This window comes from Mchenga conophoros, linkage group LG3, assembly GCF_057382185.1.
Source record: "Mchenga conophoros isolate Kocher_MC1m ecotype Shallow Benthic linkage group LG3, M_conophoros_male_GT1.1, whole genome shotgun sequence".
In the NCBI taxonomy this organism is placed as follows: Eukaryota; Metazoa; Chordata; class Actinopteri; order Cichliformes; family Cichlidae; genus Mchenga; species Mchenga conophoros.
In genome coordinates, this window is record NC_140528.1 from 74,637,001 (window position 1) to 74,664,852 (window position 27,852).

At 41.6% G+C, this 27,852-nt stretch overlaps 1 protein-coding gene across 3 annotated transcripts in view; it reads left to right on the forward strand.

Moving 5' to 3' along the window:
• Window positions 1-21,682, forward strand: part of plcb3 (phospholipase C, beta 3 (phosphatidylinositol-specific)) — a 59,778-nt gene extending 38,096 nt beyond the window's left edge. For 2 of the 3 annotated variants that reach the window (XM_085267208.1, XM_085267210.1), the window contains 28 exons: window positions 64-136; window positions 1,420-1,520; window positions 1,619-1,785; window positions 2,213-2,359; window positions 2,451-2,608; window positions 2,815-2,897; window positions 3,168-3,252; window positions 5,760-5,907; window positions 6,061-6,159; window positions 6,242-6,315; window positions 6,401-6,497; window positions 6,694-6,778; window positions 7,336-7,460; window positions 9,754-9,908; window positions 9,994-10,155; window positions 10,245-10,344; window positions 10,486-10,590; window positions 11,458-11,561; window positions 11,659-11,794; window positions 12,233-12,274; window positions 12,422-12,531; window positions 12,637-12,737; window positions 12,905-13,061; window positions 13,784-13,860; window positions 14,447-14,536; window positions 14,636-14,693; window positions 14,847-14,933; window positions 15,308-21,682. In XM_085267208.1, the coding sequence (XP_085123334.1) occupies window positions 64-136; window positions 1,420-1,520; window positions 1,619-1,785; window positions 2,213-2,359; window positions 2,451-2,608; window positions 2,815-2,897; window positions 3,168-3,252; window positions 5,760-5,907; window positions 6,061-6,159; window positions 6,242-6,315; window positions 6,401-6,497; window positions 6,694-6,778; window positions 7,336-7,460; window positions 9,754-9,908; window positions 9,994-10,155; window positions 10,245-10,344; window positions 10,486-10,590; window positions 11,458-11,561; window positions 11,659-11,794; window positions 12,233-12,274; window positions 12,422-12,531; window positions 12,637-12,737; window positions 12,905-13,061; window positions 13,784-13,860; window positions 14,447-14,536; window positions 14,636-14,693; window positions 14,847-14,933; window positions 15,308-15,619 (3,238 nt within the window). In that variant the 3' untranslated portion in view covers window positions 15,620-21,682. The remainder of the gene's footprint in view (window positions 1-63; window positions 137-1,419; window positions 1,521-1,618; window positions 1,786-2,212; window positions 2,360-2,450; window positions 2,609-2,814; window positions 2,898-3,167; window positions 3,253-5,759; window positions 5,908-6,060; window positions 6,160-6,241; window positions 6,316-6,400; window positions 6,498-6,693; window positions 6,779-7,335; window positions 7,461-9,753; window positions 9,909-9,993; window positions 10,156-10,244; window positions 10,345-10,485; window positions 10,591-11,457; window positions 11,562-11,658; window positions 11,795-12,232; window positions 12,275-12,421; window positions 12,532-12,636; window positions 12,738-12,904; window positions 13,062-13,783; window positions 13,861-14,446; window positions 14,537-14,635; window positions 14,694-14,846; window positions 14,934-15,307) is intronic. The other variant, XM_085267209.1, reaches the window with a different exon arrangement.
• Window positions 21,683-27,852: the final 6,170 nt, after the last annotated feature.

Here is a 27,852-nt window from a genome sequence, read left to right on the forward strand (position 1 = left end):
TTTTGCTTGCACGCGTCACTGTAAACATTTGATCTGAATGTGATTTTGTACTTTGTCTTTTAGTGTCATCAAGATGTTTTCTGATAAAAAGAGAGTGGAGACAGCTCTGGAGCAGTGTGGCCTCATTAATAACAAGGTAATCACTCAATAAAATCACTGATCACATGGATAGTCGACATATGGGTTTGGTGAACTGGTGTATGTATCGAGAATGGCTGAAATGAACTGAACTGCGGAGGCGTTGCATATAGTTGTGTTCTTGGTGTGTCTTTGCAGTGCAAGGAAGGCAACAAAAGTTGGCAGGCCTGTGGAAGAGTAGCAATAACAGAAAATAGTAAGATTTCAGTGGGTTGCAGGACAAGACATAACACGTGAAATGCTTGTTTGTGGATTTTGTTACAGAGAGAGGCTAGCTGCTGCCTGTACTCTTACACAACAGTTAACATGCTGCTCTTAGAGGCATGTTTGTATTCAAATAATATTGGCCTCACAGTTTTTAAACACAGCTTCTAACATTTCTAGCTTTTATCTGTAGCCACATTTTACCCTGAGTTAAAAACCACCTAGCAAGCTAACATACAAATGTAAATCCTTTGTTGTACATAAAATAACTGCATACTAAAATACAAATTGATGAAACGGTTTAATAATGCGGTGAAAGCACTGAAAATACAGGTGAACTAATAAATGAACAGGTAAACTGGCTGCTTCAGCTACTACATATAGCTAGCTAAACATAGTATAGCTAGCTAACTGACTAGCTTTGATTACTGCAACTTGCTCGTAGTGTTTTGCTAAACTTTTTAATTATTACACAAAGTGCAACTCTTTCTCTTACAGTACTTTCTTTCACACCCAATAAAAACCTCTTGAAGTTCATTTTAGCAACAATGGAAATAAACCAATTTACACAGCAAACTAAAGATTGCCATGAATCTTGTTTTCTCGACAGTGTGCCTGCGGTTAAAATGTTAATCATGGTAACATGCTTTCTACTAAGACTCTTTCTAAAACAACTTTCTGCTAATCTTTGCTTGTATCTGCTGTGTACAGTACCTCAGCCCTGTGGGTTTGAGGTAAAATTAGTTTTTTATTTATTTATTTATTTAAAAATTTTTTTTTTGATGAGTCAGTGCAATCTTTCCTAAAATCAGTTTGAAGTCACAAGACTTTTTTTTTTTCTTGAAGCGATACCAGATTGTGCAAAATGTGCTGTCAGCATTTCTCTGTAGATTGCTGTACTCTGGAGCCTCCTGCTGGGTACTCAGAGCAATGCAGCTTATAAAAGCCTGTTAATATTCTCTCTAGACAACAGCACATAGCAGTGTAATGTAATGCTGTCTGTTGTTTATTAACTTATCAATGTGTGTGCTTGAGGCAGAGCCTGTTTATAAAATCAAATCTGTCTTTTTGCTTCAGTCAGAGGGAATAAAGCCAGATGATATCACCTGGGATGCCTTCCAGAAGCTTCTGGACAACTTATGTCTTCGACCTGAGATCCAGAGCATCTTTGAGGAAAGGTGCGCTTTAAGGATGCTCTAGCTATAGTCTTAGGATTTCTAGTAAAACTCTTGCGTACATGTTATACACTCGGACTCTTATTTTGTCTCTGCTCCAGTGGCTCCAAGAGGAAGCCGTTCATCTCTTTGGACCAGCTAATGGACTTCATCAACCGCAGGCAGAGAGACTCCAGACTAAACGAGGTGCTCTACCCCCCACTGAAAAGAGACCAAGTCCGACAGATCATGGAGAAATACGAGACCAACACCAGTCAGCTGGAGAGAGGTCTGTAACTCTCTGTGTGGCATCAGGCTTTTATTCAGAGCTGAATCAGTGGATATGATTGGTTGTTTTTAAAACTGACCTATTACAATTTCATCTCTTTCTCCTCAAACACGCATGTTATTTAAAGTGCTGTATGCACTATAGTTCTTGATGACCCTGATGAAGCGATAGCAGGCCAAAAAACGTTGGTAAAGTACTAAGGCTGTTCTTTATCTGTGTTATTATATTAATAAACCTGTGAACAAATTAGCAGCACAGCCATAACTATGTTAGTCCGCGATCTGCGAGATGATTGGCTGTCCTGCTGCAGCGATCACATCTGGCTGCCCTCTGCGCCTGTTGATGCCTCTCCTAAGAACAGCAGTCTTTGATCTGTTGGGATGTTTCCGGCTGTTTTGAAACGCTGTCATCGCGTTCTTTCTTGCAGACCAAATCAGTTTGCAGGCATTCAGTCGGTATCTGGGGGGAGAGGAAAACACCATCGTACCTCCAGAGAGGCTGGACATCATCGACGACATGAACCAACCGCTCTCTCACTACTTTATCAACTCGTCACACAACACGTACCTCACAGGTGTGACATGTAAACGGCATGCATGCAAGCGTGATGGTTCATTTGCTGGGCGCTTTTTGGTTCTGAACCCATAGCTCTTCTCGTATCTTAGTGGGCCAGCTGACCGGGAATTCTTCGGTGGAGATGTATAGGCAGGTGCTGCTCACCGGTTGTCGCTGTATTGAGCTGGACTGCTGGAAGGGCCGACCACAAGATGAAGAACCCTACATCACCCACGGGTTCACCATGACCACTGAGATCCCCTTTAAGGTGGGAGCTGCTGCAGAAATGTCACAGGCACAATTCTGCTCTCTTTGACGTTTTTGTTTTCCTCTTCATCAGCTTGATCAGTTGCAGTTTTGTGTCATTTTTTACTCTTGTAAAAAATTTAATGTGGAGTAATTTTCAACAAACAAAACCTGTGCTGAGGGATTGTGTCCAGTTTTGAGTTTTTATCATTCTTGTCTTGACTGCAGGAAGTGATTGAAGCCATAGCAGAGAGTGCTTTCAAGACCTCGCCATACCCCGTCATCCTGTCCTTTGAAAACCACGTGGATTCGTAAGTTGCACGTCTGTGTGTTTTGTCAGGAGTATTCAGATGATTTGGTCTTCTGCAGACTCTTTGCATTAGGGATAAGCACAGCACGCTTGAGTTCAGGTTATTTAATACCAGACCAGATGCAAATCCAATCCTTTGAAGGAAATGCTCGCTCTGTAACATGTGCAGTGTTCAGAGTGCAAAACATTCCTAAACCAATGAAGGGTTTATTGGGTTAATGATTTTTAGGACACTAAACCAACCAACCAACCATTTCCTCTGTCCTTTCAGAGCAAAGCAGCAGGCTAAGATGGCAGAGTACTGCAGGACAATCTTTGGAGATGCGCTGCTCATCGAGCCATTGGAGAAATATCCAGTAAGTCATCTCTGATGTGGATGCTGAACTTTTCCCTCAATTTGCTGCTGCCACACTTGTAAAAGTACCGAATTTCCCAGAGGAACCCACCCGAGGGATTAATAAAGTTTTATCTTATCTTAAAAGTGTAAAAGTCCAAATGACTCCAGATGTCTGAACAGATCGGGTCACTGCTGGGCTGAAAAACTTGAAGCTTTTTCCCCCCCGTTCACCCAAATAGAACCCAAAGTTTCTAAACCCTGCACTCAGTGAACAGTGTATTAGCAAAGACAGATAACAGGCTTCTAGCTGTTTCATGTGTACTCAGCCTTTTTAATGGGGTTTATAATGAAAGGTAACATCCCACGAGCCTGAACATAGCTCTAGTGCATGACTTGAAGACCTCCATTTATACCAGGTAGCCAATGATCAGCCTAGATTTGAATCTTTAGCCATGTACTTGTTTTATAATCAGCTCAGCGAGGGGGTTCAGATAAAAGCAAATCAGCAAAAAGGATAGAGCATCATCTTGGTATATACTGCACTTGATGGTGCTATAGGCTAGAAGTTGGCTTTTGATGTTTTTCCACGGCTACAATGAGTTTTTAAATGATAATTAGCAGCACCCTCATGTAGTTCCACATTCAGTGGTGTGAATGCGTGGGGGGTTTAGGTCATGTGTTTGTTTTTTCAGTTTTAGATGATCACTCTTTCTCTCTCTTTCTGAGTCTCTCTGTATCTCTAAAAATATACAATTTGTCCCTTTTTATTTATATAACAACTTTGAAGTTTTTTTTTTTTTTTAGTTTTAATAATTACATTTGCTGTTCCTCAAGGCAAATTATTAAGACACTAATATCTTTTTACTCGCCTGTCACGGTGTTACTCAATTTACAAACCATCAAATACGATTGCACTCCTTATGCCGATCAGCTTGTAACCTGACCCGTCTTGGCTTTTGGTTTCACAACGCACAAACAAACGAACAAGAAGTATCAGCTGGTTCAGTCCCAACCGATGGCCTATAAAAAAATGTAATTACCAAGGTAGAAACATCTCATCATGGGTAAAGCCAATGAGCTCTCTCACAACCTTATTGTTGCAAAACATACTAATGGCACTGGTTACAGAACAATTTCTAAACTATTGAAGGTTCAAGCAAACACTGTTGAGGCCATAATCCAGAAGTGGAAATGACATCATTTCACCATAAACCAGCAACGACCAGGTGGTCCCCACAAGATCTACAGAAAGACCTGCAGTCAGCAGGCACCATTGTTTCAAAGAAAACCATAAATCATGCAGTCAACCGCCATGCCCTGTATGCACGCTCATCATACAAGGCTGAAGAAGCATGTTTAAAGTTTGCTGAACAACATTTAGACAAGCCTGTGAAATACTGGGAGTCTATAGTCTTGTCAGATGAGACCAAAATTGAACCATTTGGATGCAATAAGTCACACCATGTCTGAAGGTCAAAGGGACTGCATTTCACCCCGAAAACACCACACCAAGAGTGAAGTTTGGAGATGTGAACATCACGGTGTGGTGTCGCTGTTCTAGCAAGCAGCACTGGCAAGCTTCAGATAAAAGGAAGCTAACAAGGAAGGATGGGTGAATGGAAAATGTACCAAGACATTCTTGATTAAGAATCTGCTGCCATCTGCTAGGATGATGATGATGATGAAATGAGGATTGATGTTGCAGCAAGACAATGATCCCAAACACACAGCCAAAGAAACTTAATTTGTTTTAGAGAAAGAAAATAAAGCTGCTAGAACGGCCCGGCCAATCACCTGACCCGGATCCAATTTAAAAAATCAGGATTTGAAGAGTGTTTGTGTGGATGAATGGGCCAAAATCACACCTTAGCAAAGCATGCGACTAGTTTCTCCATACAGGAGGCTTTTGCTCAGTATTAAATACATTTCAGTAAGCGCGTTGAACACTTGCATCACTTGCTGACATTTGGTGAGAATTTCACGTCAATAGCACCTTTAGAGATATATTTACTTAGAAAATTGGAGGAGTTTCAACACTTATTTTAGCCTATGCATTTCTAGTTTCAAGAGTCATAGAGGCCAGTTTAACATTACCAAACTGTTGAAAACTGTGACCTTGTTTGCTTTGCTTCTTTTAGCGCAGACTCATTATTCATCTCAGATAAAGGCACATGTGCTTCTTTTTATTGCTCAGCTCATTCAGTCAAGTAAAGATAAGAAAAGATGCTTTATTTATCCCCAAAGCTAGAAAATTACTGTGTTACATCACCTATAACGTTAACCGTAGAACAGCTCGAAGTAAAGTAGAATAGCTTGCAAGAAAAGCAAAAACCAAAACGATATAATATGATAAAGAAAAAGGGCAAAACTTGCAGAAAAGAAGGAGCACAAAAATCGTATTTTCTAGTCAAATATGTGTAGCTCTAAAATACCTCTTCTCATTATATTTAAATATCAAGAAGCTCGTCAATGCGACTACATTATTCTCCTCCCTCTGACAGCATGGTGTTATCCTTGTGATTTTAGCTGAGCGAAGGTCAGCTGCTGCCTTCGCCGCAGGAATTGATGGGGAAGATTCTTATCAAAAACAAGAAGAAACATCACCATCACCGACCCTCTGAGAGTGGCAGCATAAGGCGCAAAGAGCCAGGGGAGCAGTCTTCGCCTCACAACGGTAAAGTGCAGGCAATCACCCGTTCTCCCCTGCTGGGATAATAACATCAACTTAGCCTTTGTAATGTGGTAAATGATTGTAACTGAAAACGAAGTTGATGTAGACGATCAAAAGAATTCCTGTTAAGCTGATAGTTTGCTGTTGCGTGTGTAGACTGCCCTCTGACAGAAGAGGGAAGCCAACTCCTGTCCAATGGAGAGGAAAAGCTGGCTGAAAGGATGGTGAAAGACTCCGAGCCTCGGAAGTCCATTGGTGGGTTGAAGAAACAAAGGATCCCAGCACATTGTAGAAGTTGTCTTATGTAAAGTTACTTTTTCTAATCACACCCTACCAGGAGGTGAAGGAGAGAGCGAGGAGGAGGAGGAGGACGAGTCGGTGGCAGAGCTGAAAAAGCCAAACTCCGACGAGGTAGGTGCCAGCAAGAGGACTGATGGATTGTTTGACTGGCTGGTATTAGGCTGCTTTATGGATTAGTGGTATCTGCCTCCCGCAGGGTACCGCCAGCAGCGAGGCGAACGCCACGGAGGAGATGTCAAATCTCGTCAACTACATTGAACCCGTCAAATTTAAGACCTTTGAATGGGCAGCTAGTAAGTGTGTGTGTGAGTGCTTAACGGAAAAGGAAGGATGCATTCACTTTATCAGGCAAAAACTGCGAGTGAGAGGAGCAGCCGTGTTTATGGTGTAGCTCATTAGCCAAACAGACTCACTCGCAGGTAGCATCATCTTGTCACAGGTTATTCTGACTTGTTTTTTTCCCCCTTTGCTTCTCATTTCTTTCAACAGAGAGGAAGAGGTTCTTTGAGATGTCATCGTTTGTTGAAACCAAAGGCATGGATGCCCTGAAGAGCTTCCCTATAGAGTTTGTTGAGTATCCTTGCAAGCTTAAGTTTAAAAGTGGTAAAAAGAAGTATTTGGGCAAGGTTTAAAAAGTACAATTTATGGTTTCATGAGAATTTACTTGCTGAATTATTATTTACTGGGTGTACTGACTTTCTCAAATCTTAGGAATAAAGATTAAACGCACAAAAACTGCTGGTAGGCATACTTTCCTGTCTGTGTAGTTAGGCGGGCTAGCTTTTCTCCCTCATTTCTAATGTTCGTGCTTCAAGTTAACCGCCCATCAGACTGTAGCCTCAGTTTTAGCGGACATTGAAAGTAGTATCAGTTTTCTCATCTGACTGTAGAAAATCAACCAAACAACTGTGTTTCTCTAAATATCAGCTGCGCTGTCAGTCCTTCTCAACAGTTTTTGACATTATTGATGGAGGAAAATGTCTCATCTGGTTTTGATCTCGACCTTAGACCAAACACCAGTGACTCTTTTTTTCTGGTGCAGTTTACAGTGTGTAATAAATAAATAGTTTCTGCACATGTGCAACACTCTACCTCTGTATACAGTGTTAATCCTTAGCAGGACTCCTCCAGGTACAATAAGAACCAGCTGAGCCGAATCTATCCTAAAGGAACAAGAGTAGACAGCTCCAACTACATGCCTCAGCTTTTCTGGAACGTCGGATGCCAGATGGTGGCGCTAAACTTCCAGACACTTGGTAAGTTGTGCTACTTTTAGTCTTGGACATAAAGAAACTGGATGTGTTTAAAAGTTAAGCCTAAACTGTAAGACAGCAAACCCTTTGCATTCACATCATGGAACAAATTGGGACTAACTTGGAACACCAAAAAGACTCAAGTATTCAAACCCTAACCCAAAAAATAGTGATGATGTCCTATAACTTCAAACTACCCTCATTCTACATGGAGCTATTTTTATACAGGGTGGGCCATTTATATGGATACACCGTAATAAAATGGGAATGGTTGGTGATATTAAAGTCCTGTTTGTGGCGCATTAGTATATGTGAGGGGGCAAACTCCTCAAGATGGTTGATGACCATGGTGGCCATTTAGAAGTCGGCCATCTTGGATACAACTTTTGTTTTTTTTTTCAATAGGAAGAGGGCCATGTGACACATCAAACTTATTGGTAATGTCACAAGAAAAACAATGGTGTGCTTGGTTTCAACGTAACTTTATTCTTTCATGAGTTATTTACAAGTTTCTGACCACTTATAAAATGTGTTCAATGTGCTGCCCATTGTGTTGGATTGTCAATGCAACCCTCTTCTCCCACTCTTCACACACTGATAGCAACACCGCAGGAGAAATGCCAGCACAGGCATCCAGTATCCGTAGTTTCAGGTGCTGCACATCTCGTATCTTCACACCATAGACAATTGCCTTCAGATGACCCCAAAGATAAAAGTCTAAGGGGGTCAGATCGGGAGACCTTGGGGGCCATTCAACTGGCCCACAATGATCAATCCACTTTCCAGGAAACTGTTCATCTAGGAATGCTCGGACCTGGCACCCATAATGTGGTGGTGCACCATCATTGTGGAAAACTCGGGGAACGTGCCAGCTTCAGTGCATGAAGAGGGAAACGCATCATCATGTAGCAATTTCAAATATCCAGTGGCCTTGAGGTTTCCATTGATGAAGAATGGACCCACTATCGTTGTACCCCATATACCACACCAAACCATCACTTTTGTTGGTCCAACAGTCTTGGAGGGATCCATCCAATGTGGGTTAGTGTCAGACCAATAGCGGTGATTTTGTTTGTTAACTTCACCATTCACATAAAAGTTTGCCTCATCACTGAAAAAAATCTTCTGCGTGAACTGAGGGTCCTGTTTCAATTTTTGTTTTGCCCATTCTGCAAATTCTGTGCACCGATCTGGGTCATCCTCGTTGAGATGCTGCAGTAGCTGGAGTTTGTAAGGGTGCCATTTGTGAGTAGCTAATATCTGCCGAAGGGATGTTCGACTAATGCCGCTCTCCAGTGACATGCGGCGAGTGCTACGCTGTGGGCTCTTGCTGAATGAAGCTAGGACAGCCACTGATGTTTCTTCATTAGTGACAGTTTTCTTGCGTCCACATTTTGGCAAATCCAACACTGAACCAGTTTCACGAAACTTGGCAAGCAGTTTGCTGACTGTAGCATGGGAGGTCTCGTAGGGTGTCTTGCATTGAAATCTGCTGCAATGACCCGGTTACTGCGTTCACCAGATATCGACACAATTTCGATCCGCTCCTCACGTGTTAACCTCTTCGACATGTCAATGGCTGTGAACAAAGAGAAACTTGTAAATAACTCATGAAAGAATAAAGTTACATTGAAACCAAGCACACCATTGTTTTTCTTGTGACATTACCAATAAGTTTGATGTGTCACATGGTCCTCTTCCTATTGAAAAAGCAAAAGTTCTATCCAAGATGGCCGACTTCTAAATGGCCACCATGGTCACCACCCATCTTGAGGAGTTTGCCCCCTCACATATACTAATGTGCCACAAACAGGACTTTAATATCACCAACCATTCCCATTTTATTACGGTGTATCCATGTAAATGGTCCACCCTTTTACATGCTTTACATGCAATGGGACTCAGAGTGGACAACAAATCTTCATGCCACACAAACATTGTCCCCCAGCACAGGCTGAAGCCACTCCATCGTAGTGTTTGCTTGGATTGAACTGGCACCTGAGTATGGGCAACCCATTTTTTACTGGCCTTAATGGTGACAAATTCAACCGGCCTAAAATTAAGCTTTGAGTGAAAAGATGCTAAATAAACCCTGCAAACACCTGGTGGCACCATCTAAACGCTCTAACAATTATTAATAGCTATGAATAATATGCATTTATCATTACTGTGGTTTATGTATTTGTAAAGTTGTTTTAATTTGGTTGTCTTTCAAAGTCTTTAGTCAATTAAAGGTTGGAATTCTGATGCTGGTTGATACCAATATCTGCTCTGTTTTGTTCTTCCTTACTCTTAGACCTTCCTATGCAGCTGAACATGGGTGTGTTTGAGTATAATGGCCTGAGCGGTTACCTGTTGAAGCCAGAGTTCATGAGAAGGACAGACAAACACTTTGACCCTTTCACAGAAAACATAGTAGACGGCATAGTCGCTAACACGGTCAAAATTAAAGTAAGACACATCTGAGTTCAGTATTTGCAATTTCGTTGCTCCCGTGAGTGAAAAAATGACAAATTTGTAACCCAACATCTACCAGGTGATCTCAGGCCAGTTCCTGACAGATAAGAAGGTTGGTGTGTATGTGGAAGTGGACATTTTTGGACTTCCAGCTGACACAAAAAGGAAGTACAGAACCAAAACATCTAATGGGAACTCGCTGGACCCTGTGTGGGATGATGAAATGTTTGTCTTTAACAAGGTAACAGACGAACAGAGCAGGGTTCGCATATCTTTTAAACCTTTATCTCTTGCTCTCTAAACTTCTCTCGTGGTGTCAACACTCTCCAGGTGGTCCTCCCTACACTGGCCTCTCTGAGAATAGCTGTGTTTGAGGAAAACGGCAAGTTCATTGGACACCGGATTCTCCCTGTTTCGGCTATTAGGCCGGGTAAGGAAATAAACACTCTTGGCATCAAACAGTCACTATCAGAGGCCATCACTGATACTTTATTTGCACTCAGTGGGAACATCGTACATGGTCTTTTACCATCTGTACTAACGTCAGTTATTTATTTCTTCCTCCTTCTAGGCTACCATTACATCAACCTGAAGAATGAGCTAAACCAGCCGCTTATGCTGCCGTCACTTCTGGTTTATACTGAAGCTCAGGACTACATCCCTAATGAACACCAGGGTAATGACACCATGCAAGCATCACTCTGGATTAATATGTCACACAAACAGGCTAAAAATAAACTACATCCACAAACCTTTGAGGCATTTCTCTTTTCTTCTTGCATTCAGCAACGTTTGCCAAATATATCCTCGACCTAGCTTATAGATAACACTTTTAAAGAAGCAACTTTTAAAAAATAATTAGTAGCAGATTTAGCTGTGTGGTCACCTGACCACCCTGAAGATGACACTAGCCAGCACATGTTTGTGTATAGTTTTGTCTCTAGCCCACTTGCATATGAAGGTGTTTTATTATTTGGTCAAGCCATGCTTCAGTGTTTGGATCTGGATTTTTTAATTATTATTTTTTAATTACTTTCATTTTCTTTATATGTATTGTATCTGTTGAGCAATAACTTTTTGTGGAAATACTTACTTATCTAAGTCTCATACCGTTTTAGCTAAAAAAAACAGAAGTAGAAATTGAAATTGTTACCTTTAGCTAACTTTTAGCTAACATGTTTGTCTTCTCTGTTTGTTGGGTAGTTGTTATGATATGATATACATGGCAACATGTGGCTTTAAAGGAACAATTTTAATAGTTTAAGGTTAGTTTTGAAATTCACTTATTTACTGTTTTCCTGAAATTAAACTGTTTACTCTATAGACATGAGTGGTATCAAAGTTAGCAACCAGCTAGCCTAGCTTAGCATGGCAAAATGGAGGGCAAAGGGTAGCATGACTCCCACAAACAGATTTAAAAAATGAATCTACCCTAAAAATGAAAACTATTCTCATATTATTATTATTTTGTCAGCCATGTTTACAGCACTATAAGTTACACTAACCTGTATATTGTTTCATGGATATCTGTGTGTGTCTTCAGAGTATGCAGAAGCTCTCACCAACCCTATTAAGCATATCAGTGAGAAGCACAAGAGAGAGACACAGCTAGCTAGTCTCTTAGAAGACAACAGTGAGGTGAGACAGGTATGTTGATCACATTAGTTCCCCCACACTCTACTTTTGCTTTCGCCTGCACACTTTTATTGTAGGTTTTAATTCATTACATGCCATTTTCACCCAGCCTCTCACCAACCAGCCCAAAGAAGGAGAGAACAAGAGAGAACTCAGTCCAGGATTTGGAATCCCCTCCCCTTCCCCAACACCCCACCTCCCCCCAAAGGAAGATCCCCCTGATGTCATCAAGTTACCTGCACCAGGTAGTCACAAACCTTGTCTAAATGATTAAGTATATAGATTCTACAGGCCTGCACATGTGTTTGCTTGTTATAGTTGCATCTATAGCGTAATAGAAATTGTGATATCTTGAAACTGTATTGCTGTGTATTAGCACTGTGCAGTCTTGGTCCAAGACTCTATTATATGTTGAAATTACCTAACGAAATATATTCACATATGCGTCTTTGATAAAGCTGTGAAATGACCTACTTTCACTGTGTGTGTAATTCATCCATGTCCGCTATGTCAGTTTTTCACAAGTTAAAGCGTCAGGCTTTTCAAAATAAGACTTTTACGGTCCTTTTTTTCTAGCAGTGGCATCAAGTTCTGTTTATTTGCATCTGAGTCATTTGTCCATCATCCATTTCATGCGCCCTGTGTGTGTGTCTCCTCTTGTGTTTATTTCTCTTTGTGCGTAGTACAATCTCAGAAGGAGGACCTCATAGGTACTGTCCTAACAGGTAAGGTCATCCCAGCTTATTCATTTCACTCATTTCACAGAAATCTCACACACAGCTAAGTGTGCAAAAATTATTTTGTGGTCAGGCTGGCCAAGATGGAAATGACAAGTTTACAGCAATATTTACGCTGGTTTGTGTGTTTGTCAGATGTCAAGGTTCAGTCTGTAGAGGAGCTGCAGCAGAATAAACATTATGAAAAGCTCCTTAAAAAACAAAGAAAAGAACTCAAAGAGCTGCGCAAGAAACATCTGAAGAAGGTACGCACAGACGGATTTAATTATCGAAACTAGTAATTGAAGTATCAGTTTGTTGCTTGTTGCCTTTGTGCTGCAAAAATAAATTGGTTTTTGTGGTTTGTGTAGGTGTCTAATCTAAGTAAGGACCAGAAAACCCAGCTTCAGTCTGACACCCAAAGGAAACGCAGCCAGATTGAGAAACAACTTAAACGCAGTTTCAAGAAAAGGTAAGGATGGACATGGGGGGTAACTGGGCAATTTTTCCCCTGATGTTGGGGGCAAAAATCCTAAAATATGAAAAAAGGAACCAGTGATGGAAAATAGTTTTTCAAAAGAATGCTAATGAAATGTGTTAAGGAGATACTGAAATTGCTTACCTGAAATTGTACCTCAGTGAGTCCCAGGAACTGGTGCAGAGCGAGTTGGCTGCCTTGGATGATCTGGAGAAGCAGAAGAATCAGCTGAAAGAGATTCACATGCAGCAACTCCTAAAACTACGTGAAGAGCTTTTTGCAATCGAAAGAGAGAAGCAAAAAACACACCTGCAAGAGGTAATCTCTCTCTCATAAACGCACACGCACAGCTCTTGCATGTACAGTGCTGTGAACTACTAGTACTTCCATAAGATTTAAAAGGGTAATTGTAATTGGTAAGCACATGCCAGGCTGCTAATCAAGCGCACTTGATTATTTATCATCAGGTACTGTGAAAACCTCCAGAAAAGCGAATGTTTTGTCAGTTTTCTGTGCTGGAGCATTCTCGTGTGTGTTAACACAATGCCACGATCTTCAAACCGTGGAATGCTCAGAGAAACTGCCAAAACTTCATCTCAGGCTCTGCAGACCTCAGTTAGCGTGTTAAATGTTAAAGTTTATGACTCACACCCAGCATGGTGGTGGAGGTGGGATGATTTGGGTTTGCTTTGCAGCAATAGGACCTGGGTACCTTGCAGTCACTGAGCTAACCATGAACTCCTTTGTACACCAAAGTATTCTAGAGACAAAAGTGAGGACATCTGTCCAAAAGCTAAAGCTTGGCTGAAACTGGGTCACGAAACAGGTCATTGAGCTCAAGCACAGCAGACAACCTACAACAGAGTGCCTGAGTAGTTGTGTCACAATGCTCCAATCAAAGTCCAGACCTCAACCTGGTTGAAATGCTGTGGTGTTACCTTAATAGAGCTGTGCATAAACAAATGTCAGTGATTTGAAGCAATGTTGTAAAAAGTGCAGTGATTTGCTAACAGGTCGTCTTTTCTGGGCTGTGTTTCTAGGCCCACCAGAAGTTGAAGGAGATTGCCAGTGAATGCCAAGCAGCTCAGGTGAAAAAGGTCAAGGAACTATGCGAGAAGTAAGTCAGTCCATTTCTACCACTGGGGGAGATGTTGCGTGTGTCAATCATGCAGGCATAGTGTGAATGTTCACTGCTAGACGGACGAAGATGTATGTCTTTTTAAATGTTTTAAAATCCCACCAACGTTCCTGAAATCAGTACATTAAAGGACTATTAAATGGATATTAAATGCTGGATGCCACAGCAGCTAAATGTGACTTATGGGTCATATGTGTCTACCGAACTGAAAACACCACATCTGAGCACCAATATTGTAAAAACCTCTGCACCAATTTTTTATAATACACTTGTTTGAGTCAACAAAGTGTAAAATGCAGCAGCCAGACGTCTTACTGAAACCAAAAAAAGAGAACACTCCTTTTTTAGATTTATTTCTAGTTTTTGTTTTGTTTTTATTATGTTATTATAATTTAACATGAATGATCAAATGGAAAAAGCTGAGTCAGAAGGAATTTGTATCAGATGTTTGGGGGATGACAATCTCCTTTTAGCTACTATGGTATATTTCATTTTTGCTTTATCTGCAAGATTGATTTGATAGTCCTTGTTTGGACCTACTATCTGTGTGTCACTGTGTCTGCAGGGAGAAGAAAGAACTCCAGAAGATCCTGGACAGGAAACGACTAAACAGCATCAGTGAAGCCAAGAACCGTGAAAAAGACAAAGCTGAATCGTAATAATTTTTTTTAAGCATTAGTAAAGAAAAAGTCAGCCTTATCTTAAAGAATTGAATTCCTCACTCTTCTTTTCATCCTTATATTTTTCTCTTTAGGGAACTGAATGAGATCAACAGGAAACACATTCAAGATTCTGTCTCTCTAATCCGTGGGGTAAGTACTCGCCCTAGCGCACACACACTTCATCTTTTATCACCAGCAGTCCATTTTTCTTGTTTATAGCTCATATTTCTATTATTGATATCAACTTCAAAGCACTTCCTCTGTCTTTGTTTTTTTTTTTTTTTATTCCTTTCTGTATCCCAGCTGGAGGAAGCGCAGACCAGGAGAGACGACAAGCTGCTGCAGAGGCATCGGGACGTCCTACAACGCATAGACGAGGAGCTTCCACAGGTGAGCAAAAGAAGCGAGACTAAAAAAGTTGGATCTGCAAAAAATCTCCAACTTGTCCAAAGTTAGAAATACATGTAGCAACAATGCTGGCATCTCTATAAATAGAAATAAAAAAATGACAAAGATAAGCCCAGGGGTTTATTTTTAAACTCTCACTTTAGGATCACAAAAATGAAACCAGTGCGGAAGTTCTTTAAACCTGCATTGTTTCTAGTGACCAGTAGGGGGCGGCACCACTGGTTGCAAATAGGAGATCGGCTGTTTACTGATGGTTACAGCTATCTTTTATATACAGTCAGTTTCTTTATTCCAGTCATTTCCTGTTGTAGCTGAAATGAAAATGTGTTAACATTTTGCCTCCGTGTCGTCTGCAGCTTAAGTCTCAGTTGGATCGGAAACTGGAAGAGGAGTATCACCGCCTTCCCGAGGAGATCTGCCAGCACCTACAGCTCGAGCTGCAAAACAAAAATCTCCAAAAGAACGCGCTGTTCTCCGCCTTGTCCAATCATAGCAGTCCCAGTACAGGCTCGGGCCCGCCCTCCAACTGCTCCACGCCCTCTAACTCGTCAACGCCCAGTCGGAGCACTTTGCACAGGAGCCGGGACAATAGCACCGTCTCTCTGGCCGATTCCACTTCGTCGTCCACCACGCCCGTCTTGTCAGACGCAGAAATGTCGTTCAATTAAAACTTTTACTCGTTCAAAGGAATATACAACAGGGGTCTATAGTGATTGTAATGTGGGATAGTAATGATGTAGAATATTTACTAATTTTATTCTTTCTTTTTAATCCTGACCTTTTTTGGTCTTGTCTACAGAGCTATATTATTTTTTATTTTGGCCGTTTTTGTCAGAAAACTCATTGTGGATTATGTTGGAATAATTCATAAGAATCGTAACCAGAGCTGTTTTGTTTCATTGTTCTTTTCTTGTCTTGCTTTTAATGTCGCCCCCCCGTCATTCCTATTGTTTTGTGTGGTCAGTCATCTTTTTCCCAGGCTTATAATGGCTTTAACCTCTTTTGTGGACGTTTCTGGAAAGCTTTAACCTGTGCAGAGGGGGGAACATAATTATAAACCACATAAGTAGCTCCCAGCTGCTGAGAGTAATGGTAAAGGGGTACTTCTCATTACAAATTTGATCAGCTTTATTTCTTCACAGCTTTATCTCCTTGAGAAAGACGGGGAAAAGGAAACAACCAAAGGAGATTTTTATTTTTCCCAGTTGTTATGAGGTTAGAAAAATGCATCCCAGATGTGAGCATGTGAGTATCAGGACGGATAAAACGGGAAAAGGGTGATTTTAAAATTCCATTACAGCTGAACTTTTAGCTGTAATGACAGTGGCTGACCAGCAGGTGGTGCTACAGCCTTATCCATTTTATTTTTTTTAAATTGGTGATTTGAGCTGTCTGTGCATGCAGCCTGATAATCCTATTAGACTGTACCCCAACACACACGCCTGCACATGCACACCTGGATTTGCCGCGTCATCGGTGGGGATGAAGCCTCTGCCCTTTAACCCTCCATGAAATTGCAGCTAATGAGGAAGGAGCAGAGGAGGGAGGGGGCATGAGCGCACATCCATCTGGCTACAAATTATGAGGGGTTTTGGTGACGCAACACTCGCTTTCTAAAACATGTGGGCATCTCTCTCGACACATATACACAGTTTATTAGTTCAGAAACCCAAAGTCTCTAAAATCCTCATCCCATCCAATCTGCTCCACATAGATGCGTATTTAACGCACAATAGGGACAAATCAAAATAATTTTTTCCAAATATCAGAGATTACGACACTCAAGGGAATTCGAGTGTGTATGTGTGTGTGGCCAGAACTTAATCTGTTGATGAGGCATCTGCTTGTGGGGACAGTAATACTTCCTACTAAATGGGGAGAGTTGGTGTGTATGCACTTCTGTTGGTGCAGTTAGTTTGACTGGAGAAAGACATCAAAAGCTAAAGTAGTGTCATTACTGTAGACGACAGTCTGATGATGACACAGAGCGGCACTATGACATCTTAATGTAAAAATGCACTCATTTTTCTTCTTTTTTTTAAATTAAGGCTTTCTATTAGCGTGGTATTAATTATTTAATGCTGCTTGAACTTCACTAAAGCCTCAAAAATACCACTTGCATGTTTCCTTTTTTTTTTTTTTTAAATGGACATAAGGTACATGTACATTTTATGTTAGCTTAAATATGCCCTTCCCACACGGTTCCTTCACTGTACTGGATAGCCAAAAATGGTGTGTGGCATTGTGATGTACAAACTGAATGGTACATTTAAGTTAAATATCAGTTTCTGTCTCTAGCAGAGCTCCCTGTTTGGCTGTATATATTTTGATTTTTGCTTTTGATTTTTTCCTCTTTACTTTTTTGTCAGTTTAACAGCAGCGGTCTTTGTTTTCTTTTCTCGTCCTCATCGAAGGGGGAAACGATGGTACTTTCTTTGGGTACCGTGTAGGTATTTAGCTGTATGTGAATTTTACTACTGACCACAAGTGCTGGTGAAAGATGGAGGTGAGAGAGGTCAAAAACGGCTGAGAAGAGAAACGTGGGTTTCATTTAAATGTTTTCTCAAAGAAAATAACTATTGGATGACGTTTTGGGAGTCCTGTCTTGTCCTCTCCTGCGTCCATCCTTCGATGAGCACTGGCTGCCTGTATTGTCTGTCTGATTGCCCCCTTCACACACATCATGTAAACTGTCATCTTTTGAAACTGAATTTTATACAACCTTTTGTCTTTTATTGTGATTCAAGTCTTTATTGATGAAAGACTGTGTCTATTCAGGCTGCTGAAAAATGAAACCCTTCATATCAAGTCCCCCATCACAGACTCAGTATGTGTGTTATTTTTTTTGGCATTTTAATATATCTGACGATTTAATGGCGCTGTTCTTTGTTCTCAAAAAGGGAATCTCTGAAACTAATAACAGTTTTGCTTTGGTTGGTTTTTCATATAGGTCAACAGTAGGATAGCCGCGACAGGCTCTGATGATTTTCTGTGCCATGCTCCACAGAGTAGACCTACATGTGCATGCTTATTTGTGTAGTGTGTTATAGATTTGAGCCTTTATTTCCAACGTTGGTCTCAGAGGTGAAACTCACCAGTCTCAAATAATTTTACTTGCCAAAAATATCAACATACTCCTCGCAGGTCGTCTGTTTTAAAGGTCAGCTTAGTCCAAGCAATTTAATTCATTACTTTTTATAGTGCCAAATCACAGCACAAGTCATCTCAGGGCACTTTACATAGTAAGATCGAAACTCTATAATATTTTAAAGGGGAAAAAAAAACAAAGAGTTAAGCACTTGGCAACAGTGGCAAGGAAAAACCCCCTTTTAACAGGAAATGACCTCTGGCTTGACTACGCCCACTGAGGCTACCCATCTGCCTCAGCTTATTGGGGCTGAGGGAGGAGCAAAGAGAGGAAAAAAGCACTGAGAAACAAAAGTCAAACACATTCCATATCCAGTTAACACTATCTAATGTCCTTGAACATCATAAAGTCATGACTATTGGGTACTCGAGGTTTTTCCATTCCTGTTTTTGAGGAGAAACTTACATCCCATTTTTCATCTCTTTATGTTTAAATGCACTTTTACTCTATTTTACGTGTATATAAAAACCTTTAGTTCCTGTGACGCCGACATCAATGCAACTACTTTCTAAGGATTTTACTTTTTGTGTAACGTATCAGCCGTTGTTTATTTTGTGTACAAGAAAGGTTTTCCTCTTTGCACTTTGAGCTTGGATTTATTTTGTACTGTTCTTTTGGGTTTTGGATGGAAAATGTCATCGCATCCTAAATGAGTTTTTAGATTTTAAAATTTTAGTGAGAAATCAAACACAAGTCATGCACCGCTTGCCAGAAGTGACATTTCTAAGCAGATCTGAGATTTCCATGTGGAACTCCAATTTAATAATGCAACTCTTTTCTCTGCTGTTTGCAGGAAATGTATCTGTGTATGCAAGTGAATAAGTAGGCTACAGTATTTCAAATTTGTTTTTTCTTTTTGTGCAAAGCTTTTGATATGTGGACTCTTACTCTACTGTAGAAATTCATGTTGTCAATGGCTTTACAGATGATGTACAGTGTCTTTATAGATGAGCTAAGACAAAGATTTTAAAACCGTTTACAGATGTCAGCTTAATATTAATTTATTTTAAGTATATGGGTGGGATCACCTTCTGAGGCTAGGGGGAAAAGAGGAGTCGTCCAGTCTTCTTAATATAACGATTATAGGATGTATGTATCTCCTCCTTCATGAGTGGGCCAGTGTTTGCACGAGCATCGTCACACACTGAGATTATTAACATTTTATTATAAATCCCAATTCTTGTAATTTCCACATTTTTCATCCCCTGCAAGTGCAATGTTAAATTGTCCATGTGTGTTTAGGTGTCAACATATGTCGCCCATATGTAACTTTGAAAAATTTGTATCGTTCGTGAAATTTTATTTGATTCACCCCTAAATATGGAATGAAGAATTTGAAAAAACATCACCGGCCTGGCAACAACCACCAGTAAGGCAGTGAAATAATTATATTTTGATAGTTTGGCATGTAAAGGGTAGCAAGTGAAAAAGAAATGTATTTGCATAGTCTATTTAAAAAAATAAATAAAAAATCAGATCCGTACAATAGTTAATCAAGAAATTATAAAAATCTGTGTTAATTTTATAATTTTCTTAACGGTGTCTAGGTCCAACAGCTAACATTTTTCCAGTTCTTCAAGTTTGAGTAGATGCCTAAATGGGAATATATGACCCAGTATATGGCCCAGTTGAACCTTGTGTTTATAGCAGGTTCACAAATGTTGCTGATCATATAGAATTTCTATGATGAAATCCGCTGTTAGCATGCTAATATTTGCATTTAGCCCAAAGTATTGCTCTGCTGATTAGTCTGACGTCAAGATTTGACATTTTATTTTGATCAGACTTTAAATTATATTGGTTTAATACTAAATTTGAATGCTAAAGAATTAGCATCTTTGCTAGTCCATCCATCCATCTTCATCCGCTTTGTCCGGGGCCGGGTCGCGGGGGCAGCAGCCTAAGCAAAGAGGCCCAGACCTCCCTCTCCCCAGCCACCTCCTCCAGCTTGTCTGGGGGAATACCAAGGCGTTCCCAGGCCAGCCGAGAGATATAATCTCTCCAGCGTGTCCTGGGTCTGCCCCGGGGCCTCCTCCCGGTGGGACATGCCTGGAACACCTCACCCAGGAGGCGCCCGGGGGGCATCCTTGTCAGATGCCCGAACCACCTCAGCTGGCTCCTTTCGATGTGGAGCAGCAGCGGCTCTACTCTGAGCCCCTCCCGGATGGCCGAACTTCTCACCCTATCTCTAAGGGAGAGGCCAGCCACCCTTCGGAGGAAGCTCATTTCTGCCGCTTGTATCCGCGATCTCGTTCTTTCGGTCACTACCCACAGCTCGTGGCCATAGGTGAGGGTAGGGACGTAGATCGACCGGTAAATTGAGAGCTTTGCTTTTACACTCAGCTCCCTCTTCACCACGACGGACCGGTGCAGCGTCCGCATTACTGCAGCTGCAGCCCCAATCCGTCTGTCGATCTCCGGCTCCCTTCTCCCATCACTCGCGAACAAGACCCCGAGATACTTGAACTCCTCCACTTGTGGCAGGAACTCATCCCCGACCCGGAGTGGGCACTCCACCCTTTTCCGGCTGAGAACCATGGCCTCAGATTTGGAGGTGCTGATCCTCATTCCCGCTGCTTCACACTCGGCTGCGAACCGTTCCAGTGCGAGCTGGAGGCCCTCACCCGATGAAGCCAACAGAACCACATCATCTGCAAAAATCAGAGATGAGATTCTGAGGCCACCAAAGCGAAAGCCCTCCGCCACTTGGCTGCGCCTAGAAATCCTGTCCATAAAAATTATGAACAGAACCGGAGACAAAGGGCAGCCCTGGCGAAGCCCATCTTTGCTAGTCAACGGGCTATTAGAGTTAATACGGTGGTCAGATTTTTTACACAGTTGATAAAACTCTAAAGAAGTCTTTTAAATTATAACTATTTCCTCAATCAGGATCTTTAATTCTTTACCGTGACACTGTTTTAGTCGAGTGCATCATTATGCTGCTTTGGCACACAGTCAGGGAAGAGAAGGCCAGTCTGTGTGCTAATGCCGTTAGCTAGTTTCCTTCCCAAAGGCATAGAGCCCCTGGGTTGTTGTTTTTTTCATGTCAGCTTTGAGCTGTAACCTTTTGTTTTTGTCCCACTTACCTTAAAAAATCCCATTCAAACAGACCTGGACACTACTGTGTTCTGACACAAACACATTAGCATAACGCTGGACACTGTTCACTTTAGCATCATGCACAAACACTGCTCAACTTTGTTCTTCGCAGACATTTGGTGTGACTCTGCTCCCTCAGGCCAGCCCTACAGCTTTTGGCTGTTCTGTCCTCCCTCCCTCTTCAATTCCTTTTGCCTCAGTGCCCCATTTCCTTGCCTCCAGTTTCACCCAGTAATGAGACCATCTTTCACTTTTGAACCAGTTTAATCAAAAACTGCAGCTGTGTTTGTACACATCAGTTAGTGACAGACAGCATGTGATATATTAGACAAGATGTGTAGCCAGTCTTGTTCACACTGTGTATGTAGTGTATGACTGTGAGATATAAAGGGAATACTATACAATGATCTGGATGTAATGCTACATTGTTCGTTCATAACTGATATAAGACTGAGCATTGAATAATAAATGTCTAACCTCCATTGATGGGCTGTAACCTTTCCTGATTCATTTGGTTGGTTTTTGCGATGGATGGTAATTGTTCACCATCACCAACAAGTCTGCAACATCTTCCTTTCTGCTGCTGGTTAATTTGACATTAATGTAGTTTTTTCCCCCAGGATTTTGAGGCATATACAGTGCCTTCCATTCATTTGTAATGAAAAGTGTCTATTATTTAACACCTTTAGTTGTGTAATGGGTTTTGAGTTAATTGAATATGACTGAGGCAGAGCATTGCCTTCACATCCTCTTGAATTCAGACTATTTACAGCAAGTAGAGATACTGAATTGCCAAGAGAAACTTCCTCAAGTGCTGTAGTACTAAACAATAAACTGTTGTGCTTGATTTTAATATAATCTATCCATCTATTCAACAGTCTTTTTAACCACCCATCCAACCAGGATCACAGTGTGGCTGGAACTTAGCCTTGCTAACATTAGAAGGTAAGGCAAGGTAACCTGGAAAGGATGACACTCCATCACGGGTCCAACAGTTTTCACTTTACTAATACACTAATATGTTTTTGTTCATTGTGGATTAAAATATTCTGCCAGTCTAACTGCTATAGTGCAGGTACACTTTGTAAATCTGTGGGTATCCTTTGGTGTCTTTTGGATCCAGTGGGTTGTAAGGTGGGCCGCTGATATTCGAGCCACTTTCTCAAGTCTTTTCTGATCAGTTTTGAACTCTGGCAGGGTGCATTGACCTGCTGAGAGAGATTGCTGCTGCTGCTGAGGAGTGCTGTTGCCTCCCCAAGTTGGTACTTAGTCTACAGCAGTGTTTATTAGGGTAGGAAATGTCAAAGCAACGATGGCAATGATCTGATAAGAACAGACAACAGAGGAACAGCTGTTGTTCAGTCTGTACTTGGGTTTGAGTGAATCCATAAGACACTACACGAAGTGAAAGAACACTAAACTTGGTGAATTTACTGTATTTGCCTCTGAATAGTAGAAAAGTCAAAGTATAGGATACTGTAAATTGGAAATACCCAAGAATGGTATCATCTAATTAGGTGAATCTAAACAGGAAAAGAATGATTGAAACGGACAACGTCATTTCCTTAATCTTCATCATAATCGGTGCCGTTCCGCAGCTGTGCCTCACCTCTGACCTCTCTTTAGGAAACAATCTGCCCAAGGACATCAATAACAATATTAACATCATAAAGACATGATCAGAGCAGACAGGAGCAAGAGTCTATCCTAAAGTCACCGAGTGCTTGAATGAAAAGTAAAAACACATCCCATGTGGGGGAGGTGGCCTGTCTTGCTTTAGAAATAGCTCAAGATTAATGCGGCTAACCTTGTGGTCTTGAAGTAACAAAAATGTCAGTCATTACTCTCTCTGAGCCTGCCTGGTTCACTCAGTATAATGCACACATGTTATTGCCCTGATGCATTATTAAGAGAGAGCAGCCTTCAGCCTCCCCTCTTAAAAGTAGTCGTTTTATATCTGATAGAGCACATGGCAACAAAGGACTGTTACAGGCACTGGGTGCTGTGCACGTGTTGTACTCTGTTGTTGTACTTTTTCTGCTGACTTGTACTGTATTTGTGTGTGTGCGTGTGTATGTAACCCTCTTTGACTGTGTCACAGTCAAAAAATGAAAGGAACACTTTTTAATCAGAGTATAGCACCAAAGCAGTTATCCTTGTTGGATATTGATCTGGTCAGATAAGTAGCAGAGGGATTTGTTAATCAGTTTCAGCTACTTTGGTGTGAATGAAATCAACGACAGGCTCACTAGAGGGGCAACAGCACGATGCACGTGGAGGCCACTGACATTTTTCTGTCCTCATCTTTTCTGACTGTTTTTCTCTCGTTTTGCATTTGGCTAGGGTCAGTGTCGTTGCTGGTAGTCACTCCAGAGGTTGCACAGGTGGACATGGATGTAGAACAGGGGTGGGCAACTCCAGGCCTCGAGGGCCGGTGTCCTGCGGGTTTTAGATATTACCCTGGGTCAACACACCTGAATCACATGATTAATTCGTTACCAGGCCTCTGGAGAACTTCAGGACATGTTGAGGAGGTCATTTAACCATTTGAATCATGTGTTGGATCAAGGAAACATCTAAAACCTGCAGGACGCTGGCCCTCGAGGCCTGGAGTTGCCCATCCCTGCTTGGGAAGGTCCTTAACCCATCATCAGGAAGTGTATCTGCTCCTCCTAAACTGCCAGAGCTACAAAATGACCTCCAGCAGGCCACTGGTGTGAAAGTCTCTCACCAAGCAATCAGAAATGGACATACTGAGGGTGGCCTGAGAACCCGACGCCCTCTAGTGGGTCCTGTGCTTGCAGCCTGATTGGCATGGGTTATAAAATACCGGTATTAGCAGATCTACCAGTGGTGCTCTGTGTATTTCACAGATGAGAGCCGGTTCACCCTGAGCACACATGATAGATGCGAAAGGGTCTGGAGAATGCTGTGCTGCCTATAACATTGGTTAGCATGACCTGTTGGCCAGTGATGGTCTGGGGAGGTATACCCATGGAGGGATGCACCGACTTCTACGGGCTAGGCAACAACACATTAACCCTGCAGACCCTACGCTGGTGCACGTGGTCCCGCATTCCTCATGGTGCACGACAATGCTTGACCTTATGTGGCAAGAGGATGAAGGATTCCACTGACTCGTCCCCACACTTACTTGATATAGTCCATCCATATCAAGTAAGTGTGTGTGTAACCTGACCCCCCACCCCCCCCACCCTGCCAGGTTGCACCTCAGACTATCCAGAAGCTCATTGATGTGGGAGGAGATCCCCCAAGAGACCATTATGGGGCGATCGTGGCTCAAGAGTTGGCAGTTCGTCTTGTAATCAGAAGGTTGCCGGTTCGAGCCCCCAGCTCCGACAGTCTCGGTCGTTGTGTCCTTGGGCAAGACACTTCACCCGTTGCCTACTGGTGGTGGTCAGAGGGCCCGGTGGCGCCAGTGTCCGGCAGCCTCGCCTCTGTCAGTGCGCCCCAGGGTGGCTGTGGCTACAATGTAGCTTGCCATCACCAGTGTGTGAAAGAGTGGATGACTGGATGTAGTGTGAAGCACTTTGGGGTCCATAGGGACTAAGTAAAGCGCTTTACAAATACAGGCCATTTACCATTATGGACATTGTCACCCATGTATGCAACCACACGGGGGCCATACAAATGACTGAGTACCATGTTGAGCTGCTGTAATGAAATTTCAGCAAAATGGTCAAGGCTGCAGCATCATTCTTTTGGGGTGTCTTTGAACTCAGCCCTCTGTAGTTGATACTTTTCATTTTCAAACAATGTGGCATCCTTTTATTCCTAACCCATGACTCCGTCCATATCAGTACAGCTATCCAGTGGGATTTTTATTTTATCCCACTGAGATCTGATGTGTTTTCAAAGTGTTCCTTTAATTTTTTTTTTTTTTCAGCAGACATAGTTTCTCAGTCCATCCACTGTTTGGCACTAAAAAAATTTGCTCTGTGTATTTATCTTACTGGCTGACTACTGGAAGCCTGCCGAGGGGCAGCACCCAGTCCTTGTGAGAATCGCATCATCCTGTTCTTCTGGAAGCAAACTGTAAGCCATTAAAATAAAATTACTATATATTCTTGATTGGTTGTAACTTTCTGTAAAAACACATTTGAACCCAAACTCGATCTGCAATATAAAAGCAGAGTAACAAAGACCAGCAGCTCCTCTCTGTTCAGTACAGACACACATACACAAACACTGGAGAAGGGAACCTTTTTGTGATAACCATAAGCAGAGAAGGTGTAGTATCCAACCAGAAATCATTGCTCCTTACACCACCATCTCTACCCCTTCCTTCTTTCTCTTATTTCCACTGTCCTTCTTTGTGGCTACTGGGCATGGTAAGGAAGGTTAGCTGAAAATATAATCCGTCACTGATTACCTGCTGCAAATCCTCCGTAATCAGAGCCTCTGAGGAGACGGCTGGTTCGAGGGATTACTCACAGTTTATCCAGCGACAGTAATGCGTTTTGGTAATCACCTGCATCATTTCAAAACTACTCATAACCTCATAAACAAATCAGTTCATCTGTGAAATCTATTACATTTGCACCTCTTATCTTTTCTAGGTTAACCACTTCATTTCATTTCATTTCCTTTTTCTACCTATTATTTTCCCACATGATCCTGCATTTCTCTAGCACTATTCACGGGTCTCAGATTGTTATTTTCCCTTCATGTTTCCTCCTCATTTGCACCCTGCAAATAAGCAAACAAGCTGCATTGTGCATATTAGTTACACTTGCTTTGCCTATAATGGAAAGGCATCCCTCAGTTACCTTATTTTGAAAAACAGATTTTTATTAAGATAGATGCTTTTGATTTGAAACAGTACTTTTGCATTCCAACAGCCAAAGAGAGGCAGGTGATTATGCTTTTTAATTTAAAGTGTATATATCTCATCAACAATACCCACAGTTCAACATACAACATGAACTGATGTGCTGGAAAATTAAGTAAATGGAAATCCACGTTTGCCTCTTCCAAACCTGCTTAGTCATTTTTATTTCATGTGTGCAGATGACTCAAACAAATCTTGAGGTGTCCCTCCCTTTACTGTGTGCAAAACAACATTTGGTTTGGTGAATACTAATAGGAAGTTGTTTGTTGTAAGTGCAGAGCCAATTAAACGACTAAGAAGTGTCAAAATCAGTTTATGCGTAGAGGCAAACATTTGGACCCATGAGAGGAGGTGATCGCTGCAGCATGTCACTCCCCGTCTTCCTCCTCATCCCACAGGATAACTCTGTGTCAGCACCGACTCCATCACTTCTTTCTCACGCTTCGATTTGTCCACTGGTTTCCACTCTGGCTCAAATTCTGGTCACATTCACCCTTCTTCTCCTTCTTCCGGCCTTTCTTTTTGTCTTCCTCCTCTCACACTTTGTAGCGCTCTTTCTTCCGCCCCTCTCCCAGTCTCTTTTTTATCTGTCTGGATCTTCCTCTTTCTTGTTCCTCCTCTCCTCCTGTATCTCTCCCTCAAGACTGTTGTGTTTACTCTTTGTCTCGTTCTCCTCCAGTGGAGGATGGAGACATGCCTCACCGTTGTGGTTACCGGCAGCTTGCCGTGGGAATAACAGCTGCCACTCCGTTGTTGAGAAACTGACAGAGAAGAACGAGAAAAAGGGAGAGAATCCAGCAAAGTAAAATCATGCAAAACTTAACTAGTTTCAAGCATCTGTGTCAAAGTTTGAGAGTTTTCCTCTTTAATTAGGTCAGTCTTGAGAGTGAATGAAAAGCACATGAGATTAGCACCTGGACTATTATGCGGCTAGAGTGAAAGCTCTCTTACCTCACTATTCCCAAAGTGCTGCAAAGCAAATCAGGGAACCACAGCAGAGCTGTTTATTGGCTAGCGGAGCAACACAACGCTTGTGCTGGTCAGGTCTCAGGTGTGTGTGTGTGTGTGTGTGTGTGTCTGTTTGCATGCGTGAGTGTGGAAACTTCCAGCAAACATCCCCTCTAGCTTTGCTATAAATATGATGGTGTTTCTCGGGTTGCCGGGTTAGATAGCAGCTGAAAAGCTGTGCTGAATCCTGACGAGATAATTAAGTGTCAGGCAGTTGTGTCAGTTCACTGAAATTAATGTGAAAACATAATGCACCAAGAAGTAGAGCTTGCAGCTTGAACTCATCCTACCTTTTTTACAAGGGTAACGCAATTGAACTGTGTTTTCCTACATATATATATATATATATGTATATTAGGGGTGCAACGAGACACAAAATTCACGGTTCGGTTCGATATTTCTTCGATACAAATATGTTCATGCCTTTTTAATTTGTTAAAATTATAAATATATATTTTAACTCAAAAGTACAGTTTTTAAATTTAATGTCGCTGAAACAACAAAATAATAAAAAAAATAAAAACATCTACCTGATTGAGAAATTACTCCTCTTTGGAAAAGAGAGTTTATAACAGAGAAATCTTTCCAAAATAAAAGCTATACTATCCGCTTCTTCTGGGCTATATTCTCAGCAGCGTATTAAACATATCAGGTCCCCATAAGGAGAATCCTGTGCTAACGGCTGTCTAAATGACTCGGGTAAAGTTTGTAGCATGCTGCTTGTTGTTTTTGTCTGCTTCCACTTGTCTTTGCACTAGGATGATGTCGGAGTAAATGTGCAGTCATATTTGTTG